Below are 18,982 nucleotides of genomic sequence, written 5' to 3'. Positions count from 1 at the left end.
GTTTACATCCCTGTTCGTGAGCATTTATCCTTTGCCAAGATATTCCATCACAGGTGTGGCATGTCAAAAAGCTGATTAAACAGCATGATCATTACACAGGTGCACCTTGTGCTGGGGACAATACAAGGACACTCTAAAATGCGCAGTTGTCACACAACACCACAGATGTCTCAAGTTTTGAGGGAGCATGCACTTGGTGTGCTGACTGCAGGAATGTTCACCAGAGTGGTTGCCAGATAATTTAATGTTAATTTCTCTGCATTAAGCCGCCTCCAACGTTGTTTTAGAAAATTTGGCAGTACGTCTAACCGGCCTCACAACCACAGACCACATGTAACCACGCCAGTCCAGGACTTCCGCATCTGGCTTCTTCACCTGCGGGATGGTCTGACATGAGCCACCCGGAGAGCTGATGAAGATGTGGGTTTGCACAATTGAAGAATTTTTGCACAAATTGTCAGAAACTCAGGGAAGCTCATCTGCATACTCGTCAACCTGAACAGGGTCTTTACCTGACTACAGTTCGACGTCATAACTGACTTCAGTGGGCAAATGCTCACCTTCGATGGCCACTGGCACGCTGGAGAAGTGTGCTCTTCACAGATTAATCCCAGTTTCAACTCTACCTGGCTGGCGTTGTGTAAGTCGAGCGGTTTGCTGATGTCAACGTTGTGAACAGAGTGCCCCATGGTGGCGGTGGGGTTATGGTGTGGGCAGGAATAAGCTACGGACAATGAACACAATTGCATTTTATCGATGGCAATTGGAATGCAGAGATCCCGAGGCCCATTGTTGTACCATTCATCTGCCGCCATCACCTCATGTTTCAGCACTAAAATGCACAGCCCCATGTCGCAAGGATCTGTACACAATTCCTGGAAGCTTAAAATGTGTCCCAGTTCTTCCACGGCCTGCATACTCACATGTCACCCACTGAGCACGTTTGGGATGCTCTGGGTCACAGTAGTGTATATATATATATAATTGAACTGGAACACGCCGTTCCAGTTCAATTATATATTTTTAAGGCATCTGTTACCAACAGATGCATATTTACAGTCCCAGTCATGTGAAATTCATAGATTAGAGCCTAATTTATTTATTTCAATTGACTGATTGCTTTATATGAACTATAACTCAGTAAAATCTTAGAAATTGTAGCATGTTGTGTTTATATTTTTGTTCAGTGTAGATAAAGACATGGACAATGCAACAAGAGGTCAGTTTCCTTAAATCTTTAATGTAAACAGCAGGTTGAGGGGCTTTCAGACCTAGAGACAAACATCTGAAGGTATTAAATATGGAAAATAATTAATCATATTCAAAATGTTGACTCATGATTTGCTATTAAATTACATTTCCATAAACCTCCAAATTGACGGCCACATAGTTCTTGAAAACAAACAGAGAACAACTTCCCTTTCCTAAAAACGTAAACGTCCCCCATACGGACTACTTGGCAGCATCACAAATATCACTAAATTACACCATCAGCTTAACAAAGTTTGTTTTTGTTGCTCAATATTGCTTCGAAATGTTCCAGCAGTCGTAATCGAGCCTGATTGAACGGTATCAAGTGGGAGGAAAGAGATGTGTATGTCTGAGCAAGCATATATTACAGTTATGTTTGTTTGGGTATACAGCATGGTCAAAGCAGCCGTGATATAGGATAGAAGACTTCAGGAACTTCAGAGGCAGTTTCCCATATTGTATAACAGTGTCAGGTTTTAGAATGACACACGTATTGTAACAGTCTACACAGGATGTGAAGTATGCAGAAAGATACCTGGGAGAAAAGTGTTAATACACACTTCAACGTCTTAATACACTTGATCCTTTCTTCCTCTCAGAGACATTAGCTGCCACGTAAGTGTGAATGGGGGACCGAGCCTGCTTCTGAAATGGCACCCTATTCCCTATATAGTGCGCTACTTTATTCCCTATATAGTGCACTAAAAGTAGCGCACTATATAAGGAATAGGGTGCCATTTTGAACACACAGAACGTTGGAGAACTAACGTCCCCAGCACTTCTTTATATTTTATAAAACGCCACACCTCTCATCCAACAGTCTGTAGAAAATCAACAAAACGAAAAAGCGATTAGCAAAGAGAGTTTCTACAACAAACCCCAAGCAAATGGCAAATTCTTCAGTGAAGGAGGAGTGAAGAGTGAGCAGGGTTGAGGTGAGAAGAACACTGAAGACATCTTGGAGAGTGATGACCAAACAACAACGCTTAGAGAATGTTAGAACATCTCTGGTTTAGGACCCAAAGGACCCATATGGATGCTTCCTGGTTTGGTCTCCATGGTGACGTGATGATTCAGTCAGTGGGCCACCTAGTGTCGCAAAGAGTCATTAAGCGCCGCAAACGTATTAAATCGCACCCTTTAATTCAAAAAGAAAGTTTAGCAAGTATAGCAAGAAGGAAGGAAACTAGTTCAATAGAATCCTTTTTCTGTCACTCATAATTTTCATCGTCATTAGTTTCTTTTTCTTTTTTCCAGTTGCCGTTTTAGGAAAGAGAGAGTTGGTAGGTCCAGTACAGTAGCTAGGGGATTTTGATCGGTTGGTTAGTTAGTTGCAGTCATAAACAAAGTCATAGTTGCTAGGCTCCTTGGGAATTGGGGGAGGGGCCTCTGGAATCTGGATGTTCTCCAGATCGAGGAGGCGGAGCTTCATCTCCATGGAGAGTAGGGTATCCATGTCTGACTTGGTGAAGTCACTGGTCATCTCCTTTCCCAGGAGGGCGTTCAGACCGTCCGTCCACACACAGTACTGAGGAGAGACAGGAGAGGATGAGTACACACACACACAGACAGAGACACACACAACCGTACATCAGTGTATTAACATTAAGTGTTCCACGTCGTGCTGTAGAATGGACAACCTCCATTGACTTCCTCTCAGTCTCTGAATTCTGTCATTGGCTGGGTGACTGTGCCAACTGCTCAGTGCTTACCTCATGCTTGTCCGGAGCGATGAAGTTTAAATACTCGTCTGACTCGTAGAGGACGGAGAAGGCCAGCTCCAGAACCTCCTGTAGCGAGAGGGGGAAAGAGAGAGACAGGGAGGGAGGGGAGAATGTGGGAGTGACAGAGTGATAGAGAGAGATAAGGAGGGAGAGAGAGCGGGGAGAAAGAGAGGAGGGGAAGGGAGAGAAGGAGTGGAGAGAGAGACAGAAGGAGGGAGTTGAAATGTAGCACTGTCACTAACATGCTAATGAGCTCCTCACCACTCCAGTGTGTGCATCCCTCCCACTGTGCCTCTATAATACGTTCTCTCCCCAGCCACTCCAACATCAGATGGTTTGGCTGTCATGCTGGGTGCCAGGGGACGGGACACACCGAGCAGGGGGACAGCTAGGGGACAAACTGGGATGCAAAGGCACTTTGAGACGGTTATCCAACACAGGAGAAAAGTTGCCCCTAGAGTCTAACTTAATCCTGAGAGAGAAAACACACAAAAGCTGACTTTGGATCAGATTATTGTGTTCTCCACACGGGTCAGAAGTACACAGGGGGATGCAAACAATGAGTCAGATGGGGAATTCATTGGGACACCTGAGAGAGTTCCACACAGAGAACACTGAAGGAGAGCTGATGTCTCATTTGTTCACATCTGTTAAGGATCCTTTGAAACAGATGTCTCTCGCTTGTCATCAAATGCCGCAGAACTAATGATAAATTGTGTAGCATATGGCATGCAACCACATAGATGGTGGAAGCGCATTGATCCAGAGCACCTACTGTATGTGTGTCCTAGTACTATGGCACATGTTGTATTTGATTCAACACAATAGGCCTGACAGACAGATATCTCTGAACTGTTCCCATGGCTCTCCATCTCCCAGGCCCAGTAAACTGTAGAGTGATTCCACGTCCCAACCCTGGCTTTCCATCTCCCAGGCCCAGTATACTGTAGAGTGATTCCACGTCCCAACCCTGGCTCTCCATCTCCCAGGCCCAGTATACTGTAGAGTGATTCCACGTCCCAACCCTGGCTCTCCATCTCCCAGGCCCAGTATACTGTAGAGTGATTCCACGTCCCAAATGGCACCCTGTATAGTGCACTTTTTTGACCACAACCCTATTACCTATATAGTACACTTTTGACCAAGGCCCATAGGGAATAGGGTGCCATTAGAGACGAATCCTAGGTCTATGGCTGCGCTGCCCGTGACCACAGAGGTTACTTTTTGTGTCTTACAGCTTGACTAATGACTGTTGCTCCGCTCGTGTTCTCATTCAAACAGCCTAAACAAGGTCGAGTCATCCAGCCAGCCAGTCATCCAGCCAGCCAGCCAGCCAGCCCACAGACCTGTAGGCCCATTCTTTCAGACACCAGATTTATGGACAGAGTAATAAAGGTTCAGGCGAGAGAGGAGCGGTGCTCCTTTGTCTTCAAGGCTATATTTACAGGACCTAATCTGTCAGTGTCAGCAGAATGTATTGGTTTCTAGTCACTACTGAGACAGGACCTGCGGAGGCTGGGGCTTTCGTACCAGCAGACAGGCTGGCAGGACTGAACACAGCTATTTCACCTTGGTTAAGATGTCTATACATAGAAGATAGAGGGATTTGGGTTTAACTTGGCTGGCATGTCAACATCTACTTTGATAGTGGGTTGATATACCTTGATATTGAGTTGGCTATCATGTTATCATATAAGGCACAGATACACTGACATATTTTTAAAAATTTTATTTAACTAGGCAAATCAGTTAAGAACAAATTCTTATTTACAATGACGGCCTAAGCCGACCAAACCCTCCCCTAACCCAGGCGATGCTGGTCAATTGTGCACTGCCCAATGGGACTCCCGATCATGGCCGGTTGTGATACAGCCCGGGATCGAAGCCGGGTCTGTAGTGACGCCTCTAGCACTGCGATGCAGAGCCTTAGACCGCTGTGCCACTCAGGAGCCCTCTACTGTACTGTTATATAAGGCACAGACACACAGACATGCAGAGCCTTAGACCGCTGTGCCACTCAGGAGCCCTCTACTGTACTGTTATATAAGGCACAGACACACAGACATGCAGATCCTTAGACCGCTGTGCCACTCAGGAGCCCTCTACTGTACTGTTATATAAGGCAGAGACACACAGACATGCAGAGCCTTAGACCTCTGTGCCACTCAGGAGCCCTCTACTGTACTGTTATATAAGGCACAGACACACAGACATGCAGAGCCTTAGACCGCTGTGCCACTCAGGAGCCCTCTACTGTACTGTTATATAAGGCACAGACACACAGACATGCAGAGCCTTAGACCGCTGTGCCACTCAGGAGCCCTCTACTGTACTGTTATATAAGGCACAGACACACAGACATGCAGAGCCTTAGACCGCTGTGCCACTCAGGAGCCCTCTACTGTACTGTTATATAAGGCACAGACACACAGACATGCAGAGCCTTAGACCGCTGTGCCACTCAGGAGCCCTCTACTGTACTGTTATATAAGGCACAGACACACAGACATGCAGAGCCTTAGACCGCTGTGCCACTCAGGAGCCCTCTACTGTACTGTTATATAAGGCACAGACACACAGACATGCAGAGCCTTAGACCGCTGTGCCACTCAGGAGCCCTCTACTGTACTGTTATATAAGGCACAGACACACAGACATGCAGAGCCTTAGACCGCTGTGCCACTCAGGAGCCCTCTACTGTACTGTTATATAAGGCACAGACACACAGACATGCAGAGCCTTAGACCGCTGTGCCACTCAGGAGCCCTCTACTGTACTGTTATATAAGGCAGAGACACACAGACATGCAGAGCCTTAGACCGCTGTGCCACTCAGGAGCCCTCTACTGTACTGTTATATAAGGCACAGACACACAGACATGCAGAGCCTTAGACCGCTGTGCCACTCAGGAGCCCTCTACTGTACTGTTATATAAGGCACAGACACACAGACATGCAGAGCCTTAGACCGCTGTGCCACTCAGGAGCCCTATACTGTACTGTTATATAAGGCACAGACACACAGACATGCAGAGCCTTAGACCGCTGTGCCACTCAGGAGCCCTCTACTGTACTGTTATATAAGGCACAGACACACAGACATGCAGAGCCTTAGACCGCTGTGCCACTCAGGAGCCCTCTACTGTACTGTTATATAAGGCAGAGACACACAGACATGCAGAGCCTTAAACCGCTGTGCCACTCAGGAGCCCTCTACTGTACTGTTATATAAGGCACAGACACACAGACATGCAGAGCCTTAGACCGCTGTGCCACTCAGGAGCCCTCTACTGTACTGTTATATAAGTCACAGTAACACAGACAGATACTGTGATATAAGACACAGCAACACAGACAGATACTGGGATATAAGACACAGCAACACAGACAGATACTGTGATATAAGACACAGAAACATAGACAGATACTGTGATATAAGACACAGAAACACAGACAAATACTGGGATATAAGACACAGCAACACAGACAGATACTGTGATAAGACACAGCAACACAGACAGATACTGTGATATAAGACACAGCAACAGACAGATACTGTGATATAAGACACAGAAACACAGACAGATACTGTGATATAAGACACAGAAACACAGACAGATACTGTGATATAAGACACAGAAACACAGACAGATACTGTGATATAAGACACAGAAACACAGACAGATATTGTGATATAAGACACAGAAACACAGACAGATACTGTGATATAAGACACAGAAACACAGACAGATACTGTGATATAAGACACAGAAACACAGACAGATACTGTGATATAAGACACAGAAACACAGACAAATACTGGGATATAAGACACAGCAACACAGACAGATACTGTGATAAGACACAGCAACACAGACAGATACTGTGATATAAGACACAGCAACACAGACAGATACTGTGATATAAGACACAGCAACAGACAGATACTGTGATATAAGACACAGAAACACAGACAGATACTGTGATATAAGACACAGAAACAGACAGATACTGTGATATAAGACACAGAAACACAGACAGATATTGTGATATAAGACACAGAAACACAGACAGATACTGTGATATAAGACACAGAAACACAGACAGATACTGTGATATAAGACACAGAAACACAGACAGATACTGTACACACACTCACCTTGTTCTGCTTCAGAGCTCCCTTCTCCTTCATGTGAGGACAGTCCTTACCAGTGACCACCGCTTTGATATCGGCCACAGGCACTACGGGAGGAGGAAGAGAGGAACGTCAACATCAAGAATAACGTCCTCTCATAATCACCCGTTAGATTTAGTGTCAACTGCTATTCTGTTGACATGCTACATTAACTACTAACAACGTCAGTAACAACCATCTTCGTCAGGCACTCTGGCAGTAAACTATTATTTTGCAAGTTGCACTTAGCTAAAACAAAGAAAAAAAGAAAACTGACAGTCAGTTTGTTTTTAATTTTTAATTTTATTTCACCTTTATTTAACCAGGTGGCCAGTTGAGAACACCTTTATTTAACCAGGTGGCCAGTTGAGAACACCTTTATTTAACCAGGTGGCCAGTTGAGAACACCTTTATTTAACCAGGTGGCCAGTTGAGAACACCTTTATTTAACCAGGTAGGCCAGTTGAGAACACCTTTATTTAACCAGGTAGGCCAGTTGAGAACAAGTTCTCATTTACAACTGCGACCTGGCCAAGATAAAGCAAAGCAGTGCGACACAAACAACAACACAGAGTTACACATGGAGTAAACAAGCGTACAGTCAATAACACAATGGAAAAACATTAAGTCTATATACAGTGTGTGCAAATGTCGTAGAGGAGGTAAGGCAATAAATAGGCCATAGTAGCAAAGTAATTACCATTTAGCAGATTAACACTGGAGTGACAGATGTGCAGATGATGATGTGCAAGTAGAAATACTGGTGTGCAAATGAGCAGAAAAGTAAATAAAAACAATATGGGGATGAGGTAGGTAGATTGGATGGGCTATTTACAGATGGGCTATGTACAGCTGCGGAGATCGGTTAGCTGCTCAGACAGCTGATGTTTAAAGTTAGTGAGGTTAATATAAGTCTCCAACTTCAGCGATTTTTGCAATTCGTTCCAGTCATTGACCCAGAGCAGTACTTGTGTTGCTCACATTACTCACATTTTTCCTGTAGAAGGTCATGGGACACCTCTCCCAGAGGGCTCTCCTCCAGATCTCCATAGTGCAGGACTTTATGGTTCGGAGACAGTCGACAGTACCAGAACTTATCTATAGAGAGAGAGAGAGAGAGAGAGAGAGAGAGAAAGCGAGAGAGAGAGAGAGAGAGAGAGAAAGCGAGAGAGAGAGAGAGAGAAAGCGAGAGAGAGAGAGAGAAAGCGAGAGAGATAGAGAGAGAAAAAAAGACCCGCATAAAGACCAACAAACCTGGTGAAACAGACACTAATAGACCTGGATTGTGTATGTACTGTATAGACCAGAACCACCCAAAGCATATTTACGCTACTTTCTAAAGGCAGCAACACCAAACATAACAACCCTAACACTATCCCATATGGACAGTCAGACACAGAACAACAGCCTACCATACACCCCCCTCCTAGCCAGGCCAGACTGTGACCAGGTGGCAATTCCACATGAAGCCCTACAGGCCTGGCACCAGTCCGTCTCCCTCCGTCTCCCCTGCTGTTTAGCAGTTTTATTGACAGGGGGACAAAATAATGTTCAGCCTGCATCTAGGCACCCTATAGCACCTTCCCAATGGCATCATCTGGAACTCTGTGTTCAGTGCTGTGTGGGGCTGATTGGACCTTTCTGGTCTGTCTGATGATGGTCTCCTGGAAAATGTTTTCACTGTGTACCACTATGGGGCTGTGGTATGTGATGTTCCCATGGGCTGTGGTGTGTGATGTTCTCATGTAGAGGTCAACCGATTAATCGGAATGGCCGATTAATTAGGGCCGATTTCAAGTTTTCATAACAATCGGAAATCTGTATTTTTGGGCACCGATTTTGCAGTTTTTTTTACACCTTTATTTAACCAGGCAAGTCAGTTAATAACACATTCTTATTTTCAATGACGGCCTAGGAACAGTGGGTTAACTGCCTTGTTCAGGGACAGAACGACAGATTTCTACCTTGTCAGTTCCAGGATTCAATCTTGCAACCTTAAGGTTAACTAGTCCAACACTCTAACCACCTGCCTCTCATTGCACTCCACGAGGAGCCTGCCTGTTACACGAATGCAGTAAGAAGCCAAGGTAAGTTGCTAGTTAGCATTAAACTTATCTTATAAAAAACAATCAATCAACCATAATCACTAGTTAACTACACATGGTTGATGATATTACTAGTTTATCTAGCGTGTCCTGCGTTGCATATAATCGGTGCGCATTCGCGAAAAAGGACTGCCGTTGCTCCAACGTGTACCTAACCATAAACATCAAAGCCTTTCTTAAAATCAATACACAGAAGTATATATATTTTAAACCTGCATATTTAGCTAAAAGAAATCCAGGTTAGCAGGCAATATTAACCAGGTGAAATTGTGTCACTTCTCTTGCATTCATTGCAAGCACAGTCAGGGTATATGCAACAGTTTGGGCAGCCTGGCTCATTGTGAACTAATTTGCCAGAATTTTACGTAATTATGATATAACATTGAAGGTTGTGCAATGTAACAGCAATATTTAGACTTAGGGATGCCACCCGTTAGATAAAATACGGAACGGTTCCGTATTTCACTGAAAGAATAAACTTTTTGTTTTTGAAATTATATGTCATGGTCAAATCCGGAAACAAAGGCTCGTATTTCTGAGTGTTATGTTATAATTAAGTCTATGATTTGATAGAGCAGTCTGACAGTGATGGTAGGCACCAGTCTGACTGAGCGATGGTAGGCAGCAGCAGGCTCGTTAACATGCATTCAAACAGCACTTTAGTGCGTTTTGCCAGCAGCTCTTCGCAATGCTCCAAGCATTGCGCTGTTTATGACTTCAAGCCTATCAACTCCCGAAATTAGGCTGGTGTAACCGATGTGAAATGGCTATTCAATTAGCGGGGTGCGCGCTAATAGCGTTTCAAACGTCACTCGCTCTGAGACTTGTAGTGGTTGTTCCCCTTGCTCTGCATGGGTAACGCTGCTTCGAGGGTGGCTGTTGTCTATGTGTTCCTGGTTCGAGCCCAGGTAGGGGTGAGGAGAGGGACTGAAGCTATACTGTTACACTGGCAATACTAAAGTGCCTATAAGAACATCCAATAGTCAAAGGTCTTTGAAATACAAATCGTATAGAGAGAAATAGTCCTATAATTCCTATAATAACTACAACCTAAAACTTCCTACTTGGGAATATTGAAGACTCATGTTAAAAGGAACCACCAGCTTTCATATGTTTTCATGTTCTGAGCAAGGAACTTAAACGTTAGCTTTTTTACATTGCACATAATGCACTTTTACTTTCTTCTCCAACACTTTGTTCTTGCATTATTTAAACCAAATTGAACATGTTTCATTATTTATTTGAGGCTAAATTGATTTTATTGATGTATTATGTTAAGTTAAAATAAGTGTTCATTCAGTATTGTTGTAATTGGCATTATTACAAATACACGCAAAATAATCGGCAGATTAATCGGTATCGGATTTTTTTTGTGGGGTCCTCCAATAAACGGTATCGGCGTTGAAAAATCATAATCGGCCGACCTCTATTCTCATGGGCTGTGGTGTGTGATGTTCTCATGTGTCGGAGGTGGCTAGCGTGACTGATAGCACCCGGCACTGGGGTGCTATCGCCCGCTGGGCAGTTGGGGCCGGCTGGCACACAGGCTGGCATGCCTGGGCACTGTGGACAGGCCTCCTGTAGAGCAAGGCCTGGCACTTTATTCTCTACCCATTATGCATGTCCCTGGAAGAGCAGAACTAGGCTGGGGACCAGGGAGGGTTGGTTGGCGCTCGCATGGACAACACAGTCCAAATCCTAATTGCTGAGAATAGACATTTGGCAGCAGGGAGGCTGGCGCTGGTCTGTGGGGAGTGGCTGTGTCGTGCCTAGTGTAGTGGTGGTGTGAGACGACTGACTGACTGCTTAGGGAGCGGAGAGAGAGAGCAAGAGAGAGAGAGGAGAGAGAGAGAGGTAGAGAGAAAAGAGAGGTAAAGAGAGGTAGAGCGAGGTAGATAGAGAAAGAGAGGTAGAGAGGTAAAGAGAGGGAAAGAGGTAGAGAGAGAGAGGTAGAGAGAGAAAGAGAGAGATAGGTAGAGAAAGAGAGAGAGAGAGAGAGGTAGAGAGAAAGAGGTTAGAGGTAAAGAGAGGTAGCGAGAGAGAGAGAGAGAGGTAGAGAGAGAAAGAGGTAGAGAGGTAAAGAGAGGTAGCGAGAGAGAGAGAGAGAGAGAGAGAGAAAGAAGTAAAGAGAGAGGTAGAGAGAAAGAGAGAGAGAGGAGAGAGAAAGAGGAGAGAGAAAGAGAGAGAGAGCAAGAGAGAGAGCGAGGGACAAGAGAGAAAGAGAGCGAGGGGCGAGAGAGAGGATAGAGCGAGAAAGAAAGAGGAGAGAGAGAGAGAGCGAGAGGATTTAGACTGGAGCTATCTCGACTGGAGCTATCTCGACTGGAGCTACCTCGACTGGAGCTACCTCGACTGGAGCTACCTCGACTGGAGCTACCTCGACTGGAGCTACCTCGACTGGAGCTACCTCGACTGGAGCTACCTCGACTGGAGATACCTCGACTGGAGATACCTCGACTGGAGATACCTCGACTGGAGATACCTCGACTGGAGATACCTCGACTGGAGATACCTCGACTGGAGATACCTCGACTGGAGATACCTCGACTGGAGATACCTCGACTGGAGATACCTCGACTGGAGATACCTCGACTGGAGATATCTAGCCTCCAGACAGAATACTGCTCAGATTGTTGTTATTGTTTCTGTTTCCTCAGCTATTGAGATAAAGCTACTCTCCAATCACTTCAATTCATAATTTATTTCTTAACTACATAATTGACTAAGAAAAAATATATTTTTATGATTTTGGATGCACTTTTGGGACACGTGATGCTTGCATACAACATAATGGCCCTTGTAGCCATATTGCTTGAAATGACTTATATGTAAACATATATATCTGTATTTTCCACATACAGTAGGCATCTGTACTTGAAAGACAGGGGCCTCAGACTGATGCTGTTTGTCAGCTACAGGGCCTTCAGAAAGTATTCACACCCCTTGACTTATTCCACATGTTGTTGTGTTAGAGCCTGAATTCAAAATGGATTAAATAGATTTTTTCAGAAATATCTAATTTACATAAGTATTCACACCCCCATGTCAATACATTGTTAGAATCACCTTTGGCAATGATTACAGCTGTGAGTTTTTCAGTGACACAAAATCTCAATTTAATCCATTTTAAATTCAGGCTGGAACACAACAAAATGTGGAAAAAGTCAAGGGGTGTGAATACTTTCTGAAGGCCCTGTAGATACTCAGCTTTTAGAGACTCTAATACTGTTCCTGCCTCACACTTAGCCATTTGTATACGTATATTGTATGTGGAAATATGATTTGAGAGGAGTCCTTTAGGAATGAAGCACTTAGAAAGTGCCGGGTGGAGGTGTGGATCTGCAGTTATACTAATTCTTCAGTTGTGTTCGCTACAGTGTGGTGGCAGACAGCCAATAGCCCACAGGCCCTGGGCTGGGACGACAGCGCTTCCAGGGCACCTCAACAATACGTAACCTGTGTGTGCATGTGTGTGCGTGCATGAGAGAGAGCGCGAGAGAGACAGAAGCGGTTTATGTCTGTGCAGGGGAGAGACGGAGGAGACGGAGGAGGACAGGGAGAGACCGAGGAGGACAGGGAGAGACGGAGGAGGACAGAGAGAGACGGAGAAGGACAGGGAGAGACCGAGGAGGACAGAGAGAGACCGAGGAGGACAGGGAGAGACCGAGGAGGACAGGGAGAGACGGAGGAGGAGAGAGAGAGACGGAGGAGGACAGAGAGAGAAGGAGGAGGACACAGAGAGAGAGAGAAGGAGGAGGACAGAGAGAGACGGAGGAGGACAGGGAGAGACGGAGGAGGATAGGATAGAGAGAGACGGAGTCTGGTCTCGGGTGGGAGATTTAATCCTCTCCGGCTGTGAAAGGCACCACATTATAGCGGTGCTAACCGATAAGGCCTCCCCCTGTGCTGTGCTGTGCTCTCCTCTCTCCCTGCTGTGTCCAGGCCTACGCGCCAGCCAGTCAGTCAGTGTGAAAAAGGATATTAGGCTCAATGCTCCCCAAACACTCCACTCTGAAGTATAAACGCTTCATATGTCCTCCAGCTCCACAGGGAAAGGATGAACAGGCTTCCATTCCACCGCCACAGTTAAATCAAGGACAGGGAGATATATGCTATATCCCAAATGGAACTCTATTCCCTGTAAAGTGCACTACTTTTGACCAGGACCAATAGGGCGCTGGTCAAAAGTAGTGTACTATATAGGGAATAAGTTGCCATTTGGAAACACAGCCATAAACTAAGCTTCTACTGAAAGGAGGGATTGTGATGTTACTGTTAATAAAAGCTATGTAGAATGTCATGAGACCTGGGACACATGACGCCAACAAACGCCCAGACAAAAGAGGAGTCACTAACAGATAAAACGCCCTACATTTCCCCCAGACATCCGATACATCCGCAGCACTGAAGGAACTGGTTCTATCTGGGTCCAAAGGTTTTGAAGAGTCACAATAACCAACTTCATGTCTATTCCAGAACTCTGAGATGACCAGGGAAGAGCTTCAGAAGCCTGGCAGAACTCTGAGATGACCAGGGAAGAGCTTCAGAAGCCTGGCCGGGAATTTAATTAGGCCGTTCCTCCATTAGTGAAATCGATTCATGCACTTCAGAGCAATGAGGCTCAGTGGAACTGTAGAGCTGGGGACAGAAACCCTTCCAGACAAAAAGGTAAGGGCCACACAGCTCAGATATTAGCTGCTTTTGGAAGCAGTAGGATGTCTTAGTAAATTCCTGACACTGTTAAACACTGACTACACAAAACATTAAGGACACCTGCTCTTTCCTTGACATAGACTGATCAGGTGAATCCAGGTGAAAGCTAGGATCCCTTATTGATGTCACTTGTTAAATCCACTTCAATCAGTGTAGATGAAAGGTGGGAGACAGGTTAAAAAATGATTTTAAAGTCTTGAGACATGGATTGCGCAATTCAATATTAGGAAGGTGTTCTTAATGTTTGGTTTGGCACACACATGTTTGTGTGTGTGTATGCGTGTGTTTTCTTGATTCACAGCGACAGAGCCATTACTGACAGTCCAAGTAAGTTGTGTGTGTGCGTGTGTGTGTGTGTCACCCCCACCTTGCCTCCGGCGGCTGCTGATCTTCCTGAAGCAGGTTCCGTCACACAGACGGTTGAGCCTCTGTTGTTTGATCAGCTCCATGATCTCTGGCTGGATCTTCTCCCGCAGCTCCCTACGGACAAGACAGAGAAACAGTCAGTCAGTCACAGAGAGAACAGGAAACAGTCAGTCAGAAACACAGGGACCAGTCAGTCAGTAACACAGATACCAGTCAGTCAGTTATGCAGGGACTAGTCAGTCAGTATCACAGAGACCAGTCAGTCAGTAACACAGGGACCAGTCAGTAACACAGTAACCATTCAGTCAGTAACACAGAAAAAACTGAAACCAGTCAGTCAGTAACACAGGAACCAGTCAGTAACACTGGGACCAGTCAGTCAGTAACACAGATACCAGTCAGTCAGTAACACAGAGACCAGTCAGTCAGTGTAACAGAGAAAACAGAGACTAGTCAGTCAGTATCACAGAGACCAGTCAGTCAGAAACACAGAGACCAGTCAGTCAGTAACACTGAGACCAGTCAGTCAGTCACACAGAGACCAGTCAGTCAGTCACACAGAGACCAGTCAGTCAGTCACACAGAGACCAGTCAGTCAGTCACACAGAGACCAGTCAGTCAGTCACACAGAGACCAGTCAGTCAGTAACACAGAGACCCGTCAGTCAGTAACACAGAGACCCGTCAGTCAGTCACACAGAGACCCGTCAGTCAGTCACACAGAGACCCGTCAGTCAGTCACACAGAGACCAGTCAGTCAGTCACACAGAGACCAGTCAGTCAGTGTAACAGAGAAAACAGAGACCAGTCAGTCAGTAAGAGAGAGACCAGTCAGTCAGTCACACAGAGACCAGTCAGTCAGTAACACAGAGACCAGTCAGTCAGTAACACAGATACCAGTCAGTCAGTAACACAGAGACCAGTCAGTCAGTAACACAGATACCAGTCAGTCAGTAACACAGAGACCAGTCAGTCAGTCACACAGAGACCAGTCAGTCAGTCACACAGAGACCAGTCAGTCAGTGTAACAGAGAAAACAGAGACCAGTCAGTCAGTAAGAGAGAGACCAGTCAGTCAGTCACACAGAGACCAGTCAGTCAGTAACACAGGAACCAGTCAGTAACACTGGGACCAGTCAGTCAGTAACACAGAGACCAGTCAGTCAGTGTAACAGAGAAAACAGAGACTAGTCAGTCAGTATCACAGAGACCAGTCAGTCAGAAACACAGAGACCAGTCAGTCAGTCACACAGAGACCAGTCAGTCAGTCATACAGAGACCAGTCAGTCAGTCACACAGAGACCAGTCAGTCAGTCAGTCACACAGAGACCAGTCAGTCAGTCAGTCACACAGAGACCAGTCAGTCAGTCACACAGAGACCAGTCAGTCAGTCACACAGAGACCAGTCAGTCAGTAAGAGAGAGACCAGTCAGTCAGTCACACAGAGACCAGTCAGTCAGTAACACAGAGACCAGTCAGTCAGTAACACAGAGACCAGTCAGTCAGTGTAACAGAGAAAACAGAGACTAGTCAGTCAGTATCACAGAGACCAGTCAGTCAGAAACACAGAGACCAGTCAGTCAGTAACACTGAGACCAGTCAGTCAGTCACACAGAGACCAGTCAGTCAGTCACACAGAGACCAGTCAGTCAGTCACACAGAGACCAGTCAGTCAGTCACACAGAGACCCGTCAGTCAGTAACACAGAGACCCGTCAGTCAGTAACACAGAGACCAGTCAGTCAGTCACACAGAGACCAGTCAGTCAGTCACACAGAGACCAGTCAGTCAGTCACACAGAGACCAGTCAGTCAGTCACACAGAGACCAGTCAGTCAGTCACACAGAGACCAGTCAGTCAGTGTAACAGAGAAAACAGAGACCAGTCAGTCAGTAAGAGAGAGACCAGTCAGTCAGTCACACAGAGACCAGTCAGTCAGTAACACAGAGACCAGTCAGTCAGTAACACAGAGACCAGTCAGTCAGTCACACAGAGACCAGTCAGTCAGTCACACAGAGACCAGTCAGTCAGTCACACAGAGACCAGTCAGTCAGTAACACAGAGACCAGTCAGTCAGTCACACAGAGACCAGTCAGTCAGTCACACAGAGACCAGTCAGTCAGTGTAACAGAGAAAACAGAGACCAGTCAGTCAGTAAGAGAGAGACCAGTCAGTCAGTCACACAGAGACCAGTCAGTCAGTAACACAGAGACCAGTCAGTCAGTAACACAGAGACCAGTCAGTCAGTCACACAGAGACCAGTCAGTCAGTCACACAGAGACCAGTCAGTCAGTAACACAGAGACCAGTCAGTCAGTGTAACAGAGAAAACAGAGACCAGTCAGTCAGTCACACAGAGACCAGTCAGTCAGTCAGTCACACAGAGACCAGTCAGTCAGTCACACAGAGACCAGTCAGTCAGTCACACAGAGACCAGTCAGTCAGTCACACAGAGACCAGTCAGTCAGTCACACAGAGACCAGTCAGTCAGTCACACAGAGACCAGTCAGTCAGTAACACAGAGACCAGTCAGTCAGTAACACAGAGACCAGTCAGTCAGTAACACAGGAATCAGTCAGTCAGAAACGCAGGAACCATTCAGTCAGTAACGTAGGAACCAGTCAGTTAGTAACAGAGACCAGTCAGTCAGTGTAACAGAGAAAACAGAGACCAGTCAGTCAGTAAGAGAGAGACCAGTCAGTCACACAGAGACCAGTCAGTCAGTAAGAGAGAGACCAGTCAGTCAGTGTAACAGGGAAAACAGAGACCAGTCATTCAGTAAGAGAGAGAGATAGAGACTCACTGGCACAACACACACTGGTTATTGTCCCAAATGGCACCCTATTCCCTGGTCAAAATAGTGCACTATTTAGGGCAGGGGCAGTCAACTCTTACCCTATGAGGACGGGAGCCTGCTGGTTTTCTATTCTATCTGATCATTAATTGCACCCACCTGGTGTCCCAGGTCTAAATCAGTCCCTGACTAGAGGGGAATCCCCCACCTGTTGTCCCAGGTCTAAATCAGTCCCTGACTAGAGGGGAATCACCCACCTGGTGTCCCAGGTCTAAATCAGTCCCTGACTAGAGGGGAATCACCCACCTGGTGTCCCACGTCTAAATCAGTCCCTGACTAGAGGGGAATCCCCCACCTGTTGTCCCAGGTCTAAATCAATCCCTGACTAGAGGGGAATCACCCACCTGGTGTCCCAGGTCTAAATCAGTCCCTGACTAGAGGGGAATCCCCCACCTGTTGTCCCAGGTCTAAATCAGTCCCTGACTAGAGGGGAATCACCCACCTGGTGTCCCAGGTCTAAATCAGTCCCTGACTAGAGGGGAATCACCCACCTGGTGTCCCAAGTCTAAATCAGTCCCTGACTAGAGGGGAATCACCCACCTGGTGTCCCAGGTCTAAATCAGTCCCTGACTAGAGGGGAATCCCCCACCTGTTGTCCCAGGTCTAAATCAGTCCCTGACTAGAGGGGAATCACCCACCTGGTGTCCCAGGTCTAAATCAGTTCCTGACTAGAGGGGAATCACCCACCTGGTGTCCCAAGTCTAAATCAGTCCCTGACTAGAGGGGAATCACCCACCTGGTGTTCCAGGTCAAAATCAGTCCCAGGTCTAAAATCAGTCTCAGTCACAGGCTGAGGCAAACTGGAATTAGGCACACTAACCAGACGACCGATTAGAATAGAACTGCACTATTCAAACTGGAATTAGGCACACTAACCAGATGACCGATTAGAATAGAACTGCACTATTCAAACTGGAAACATAAACAACTGACTCTGTCCACACACAAAGCATTATGAGTGCTAGGACCACATATGGTGAGGTGGGAAAACATAAGAGGAAAATGCATACACACACACACACACACACACACACACACACACACACACACACACACACACACACGCACACACATCCAATCCCCCGGAGTGAGATGCACAGCCCCCTGCAGTGATCTGTCATTTAGCCTAGCATGTAGGTTTCTCTGCATGCTCTTCCTCTGCATATGAAAGCTCTGAACACAGCCCCTAACATCTACAAACATGAATTATACATAAAACCTCCTCTGACTGGGGAAACACGCGGGCCCACATAGTCCATGACTTCCCAGCCAGTCAGGACGCTGCTGTGGAAAAAACAGCCTATCAGAGGGCTGCTGTGGAGAGGACTGTCGAATCAGATTTTCTTTCTCATTAGGTCAGGCTCTCTGTGCCTTTCCCTAGCAATTATTTCCACTGGCTCTGTGCTTTCTGATTATCAGTGGACTACGTCATTACATTGATCTGTAGTTGGATGTTGAGTAGACATACATGTAAGGTTGAAGTTTCCCCTAGGTACAGATCGAGGATCAGCTTCCTCTCCCCAAATCCTAGTTAGGAAAATGCTAAACTGACCCAAGATCAGCATCTAGGGGCAACTTCACCCTACTCTGATATCTGTCAGTGGGAAGGGACGCTAAGGATTCAGTTACTCCACATAGTGAAATCATCTTTGTCTGTCACCCTGCCCTGTCTGTGTCTCAGACTTTGTCTGTCGCCCTGTCTGTGTCTCAGACTTTGTCTGTCGTCCTGTCTGTGTCTCAGACTTTGTCTGTCGTCCTGTCTGTGTCTCAGACTTTGTCTGTCGTCCTGTCTGTGTCTCA

The 18,982-nt window shown here is 46.2% G+C and overlaps 1 protein-coding gene across 7 annotated transcripts in view; it reads right to left on the bottom strand.

The window, feature by feature from the left end:
* Positions 1-1,220: 1,220 nt before the first annotated feature.
* Positions 1,221-18,982, bottom strand: part of LOC109903395 (engulfment and cell motility protein 1) — a 197,993-nt gene continuing 180,231 nt past the window's right edge. For all 7 annotated transcript variants that reach the window (XM_031788887.1, XM_031788890.1, XM_031788888.1 and 4 more), the window contains 5 exons: positions 14,334-14,446; positions 8,139-8,246; positions 7,134-7,216; positions 2,964-3,041; positions 1,221-2,779 (listed from right to left, as the gene is read on the bottom strand). In XM_031788887.1, coding sequence (XP_031644747.1) covers positions 2,579-2,779; positions 2,964-3,041; positions 7,134-7,216; positions 8,139-8,246; positions 14,334-14,446 — 583 coding nt within the window. In that variant the 3' untranslated portion in view covers positions 1,221-2,578. The remainder of the gene's footprint in view (positions 2,780-2,963; positions 3,042-7,133; positions 7,217-8,138; positions 8,247-14,333; positions 14,447-18,982) is intronic.

The sequence above is a fragment of the Oncorhynchus kisutch genome, linkage group LG14 (assembly GCF_002021735.2).
Source record: "Oncorhynchus kisutch isolate 150728-3 linkage group LG14, Okis_V2, whole genome shotgun sequence".
Taxonomy (NCBI): Eukaryota; Metazoa; Chordata; class Actinopteri; order Salmoniformes; family Salmonidae; genus Oncorhynchus; species Oncorhynchus kisutch.
This window is presented reverse-complemented; position numbering and strand designations above follow the sequence as displayed.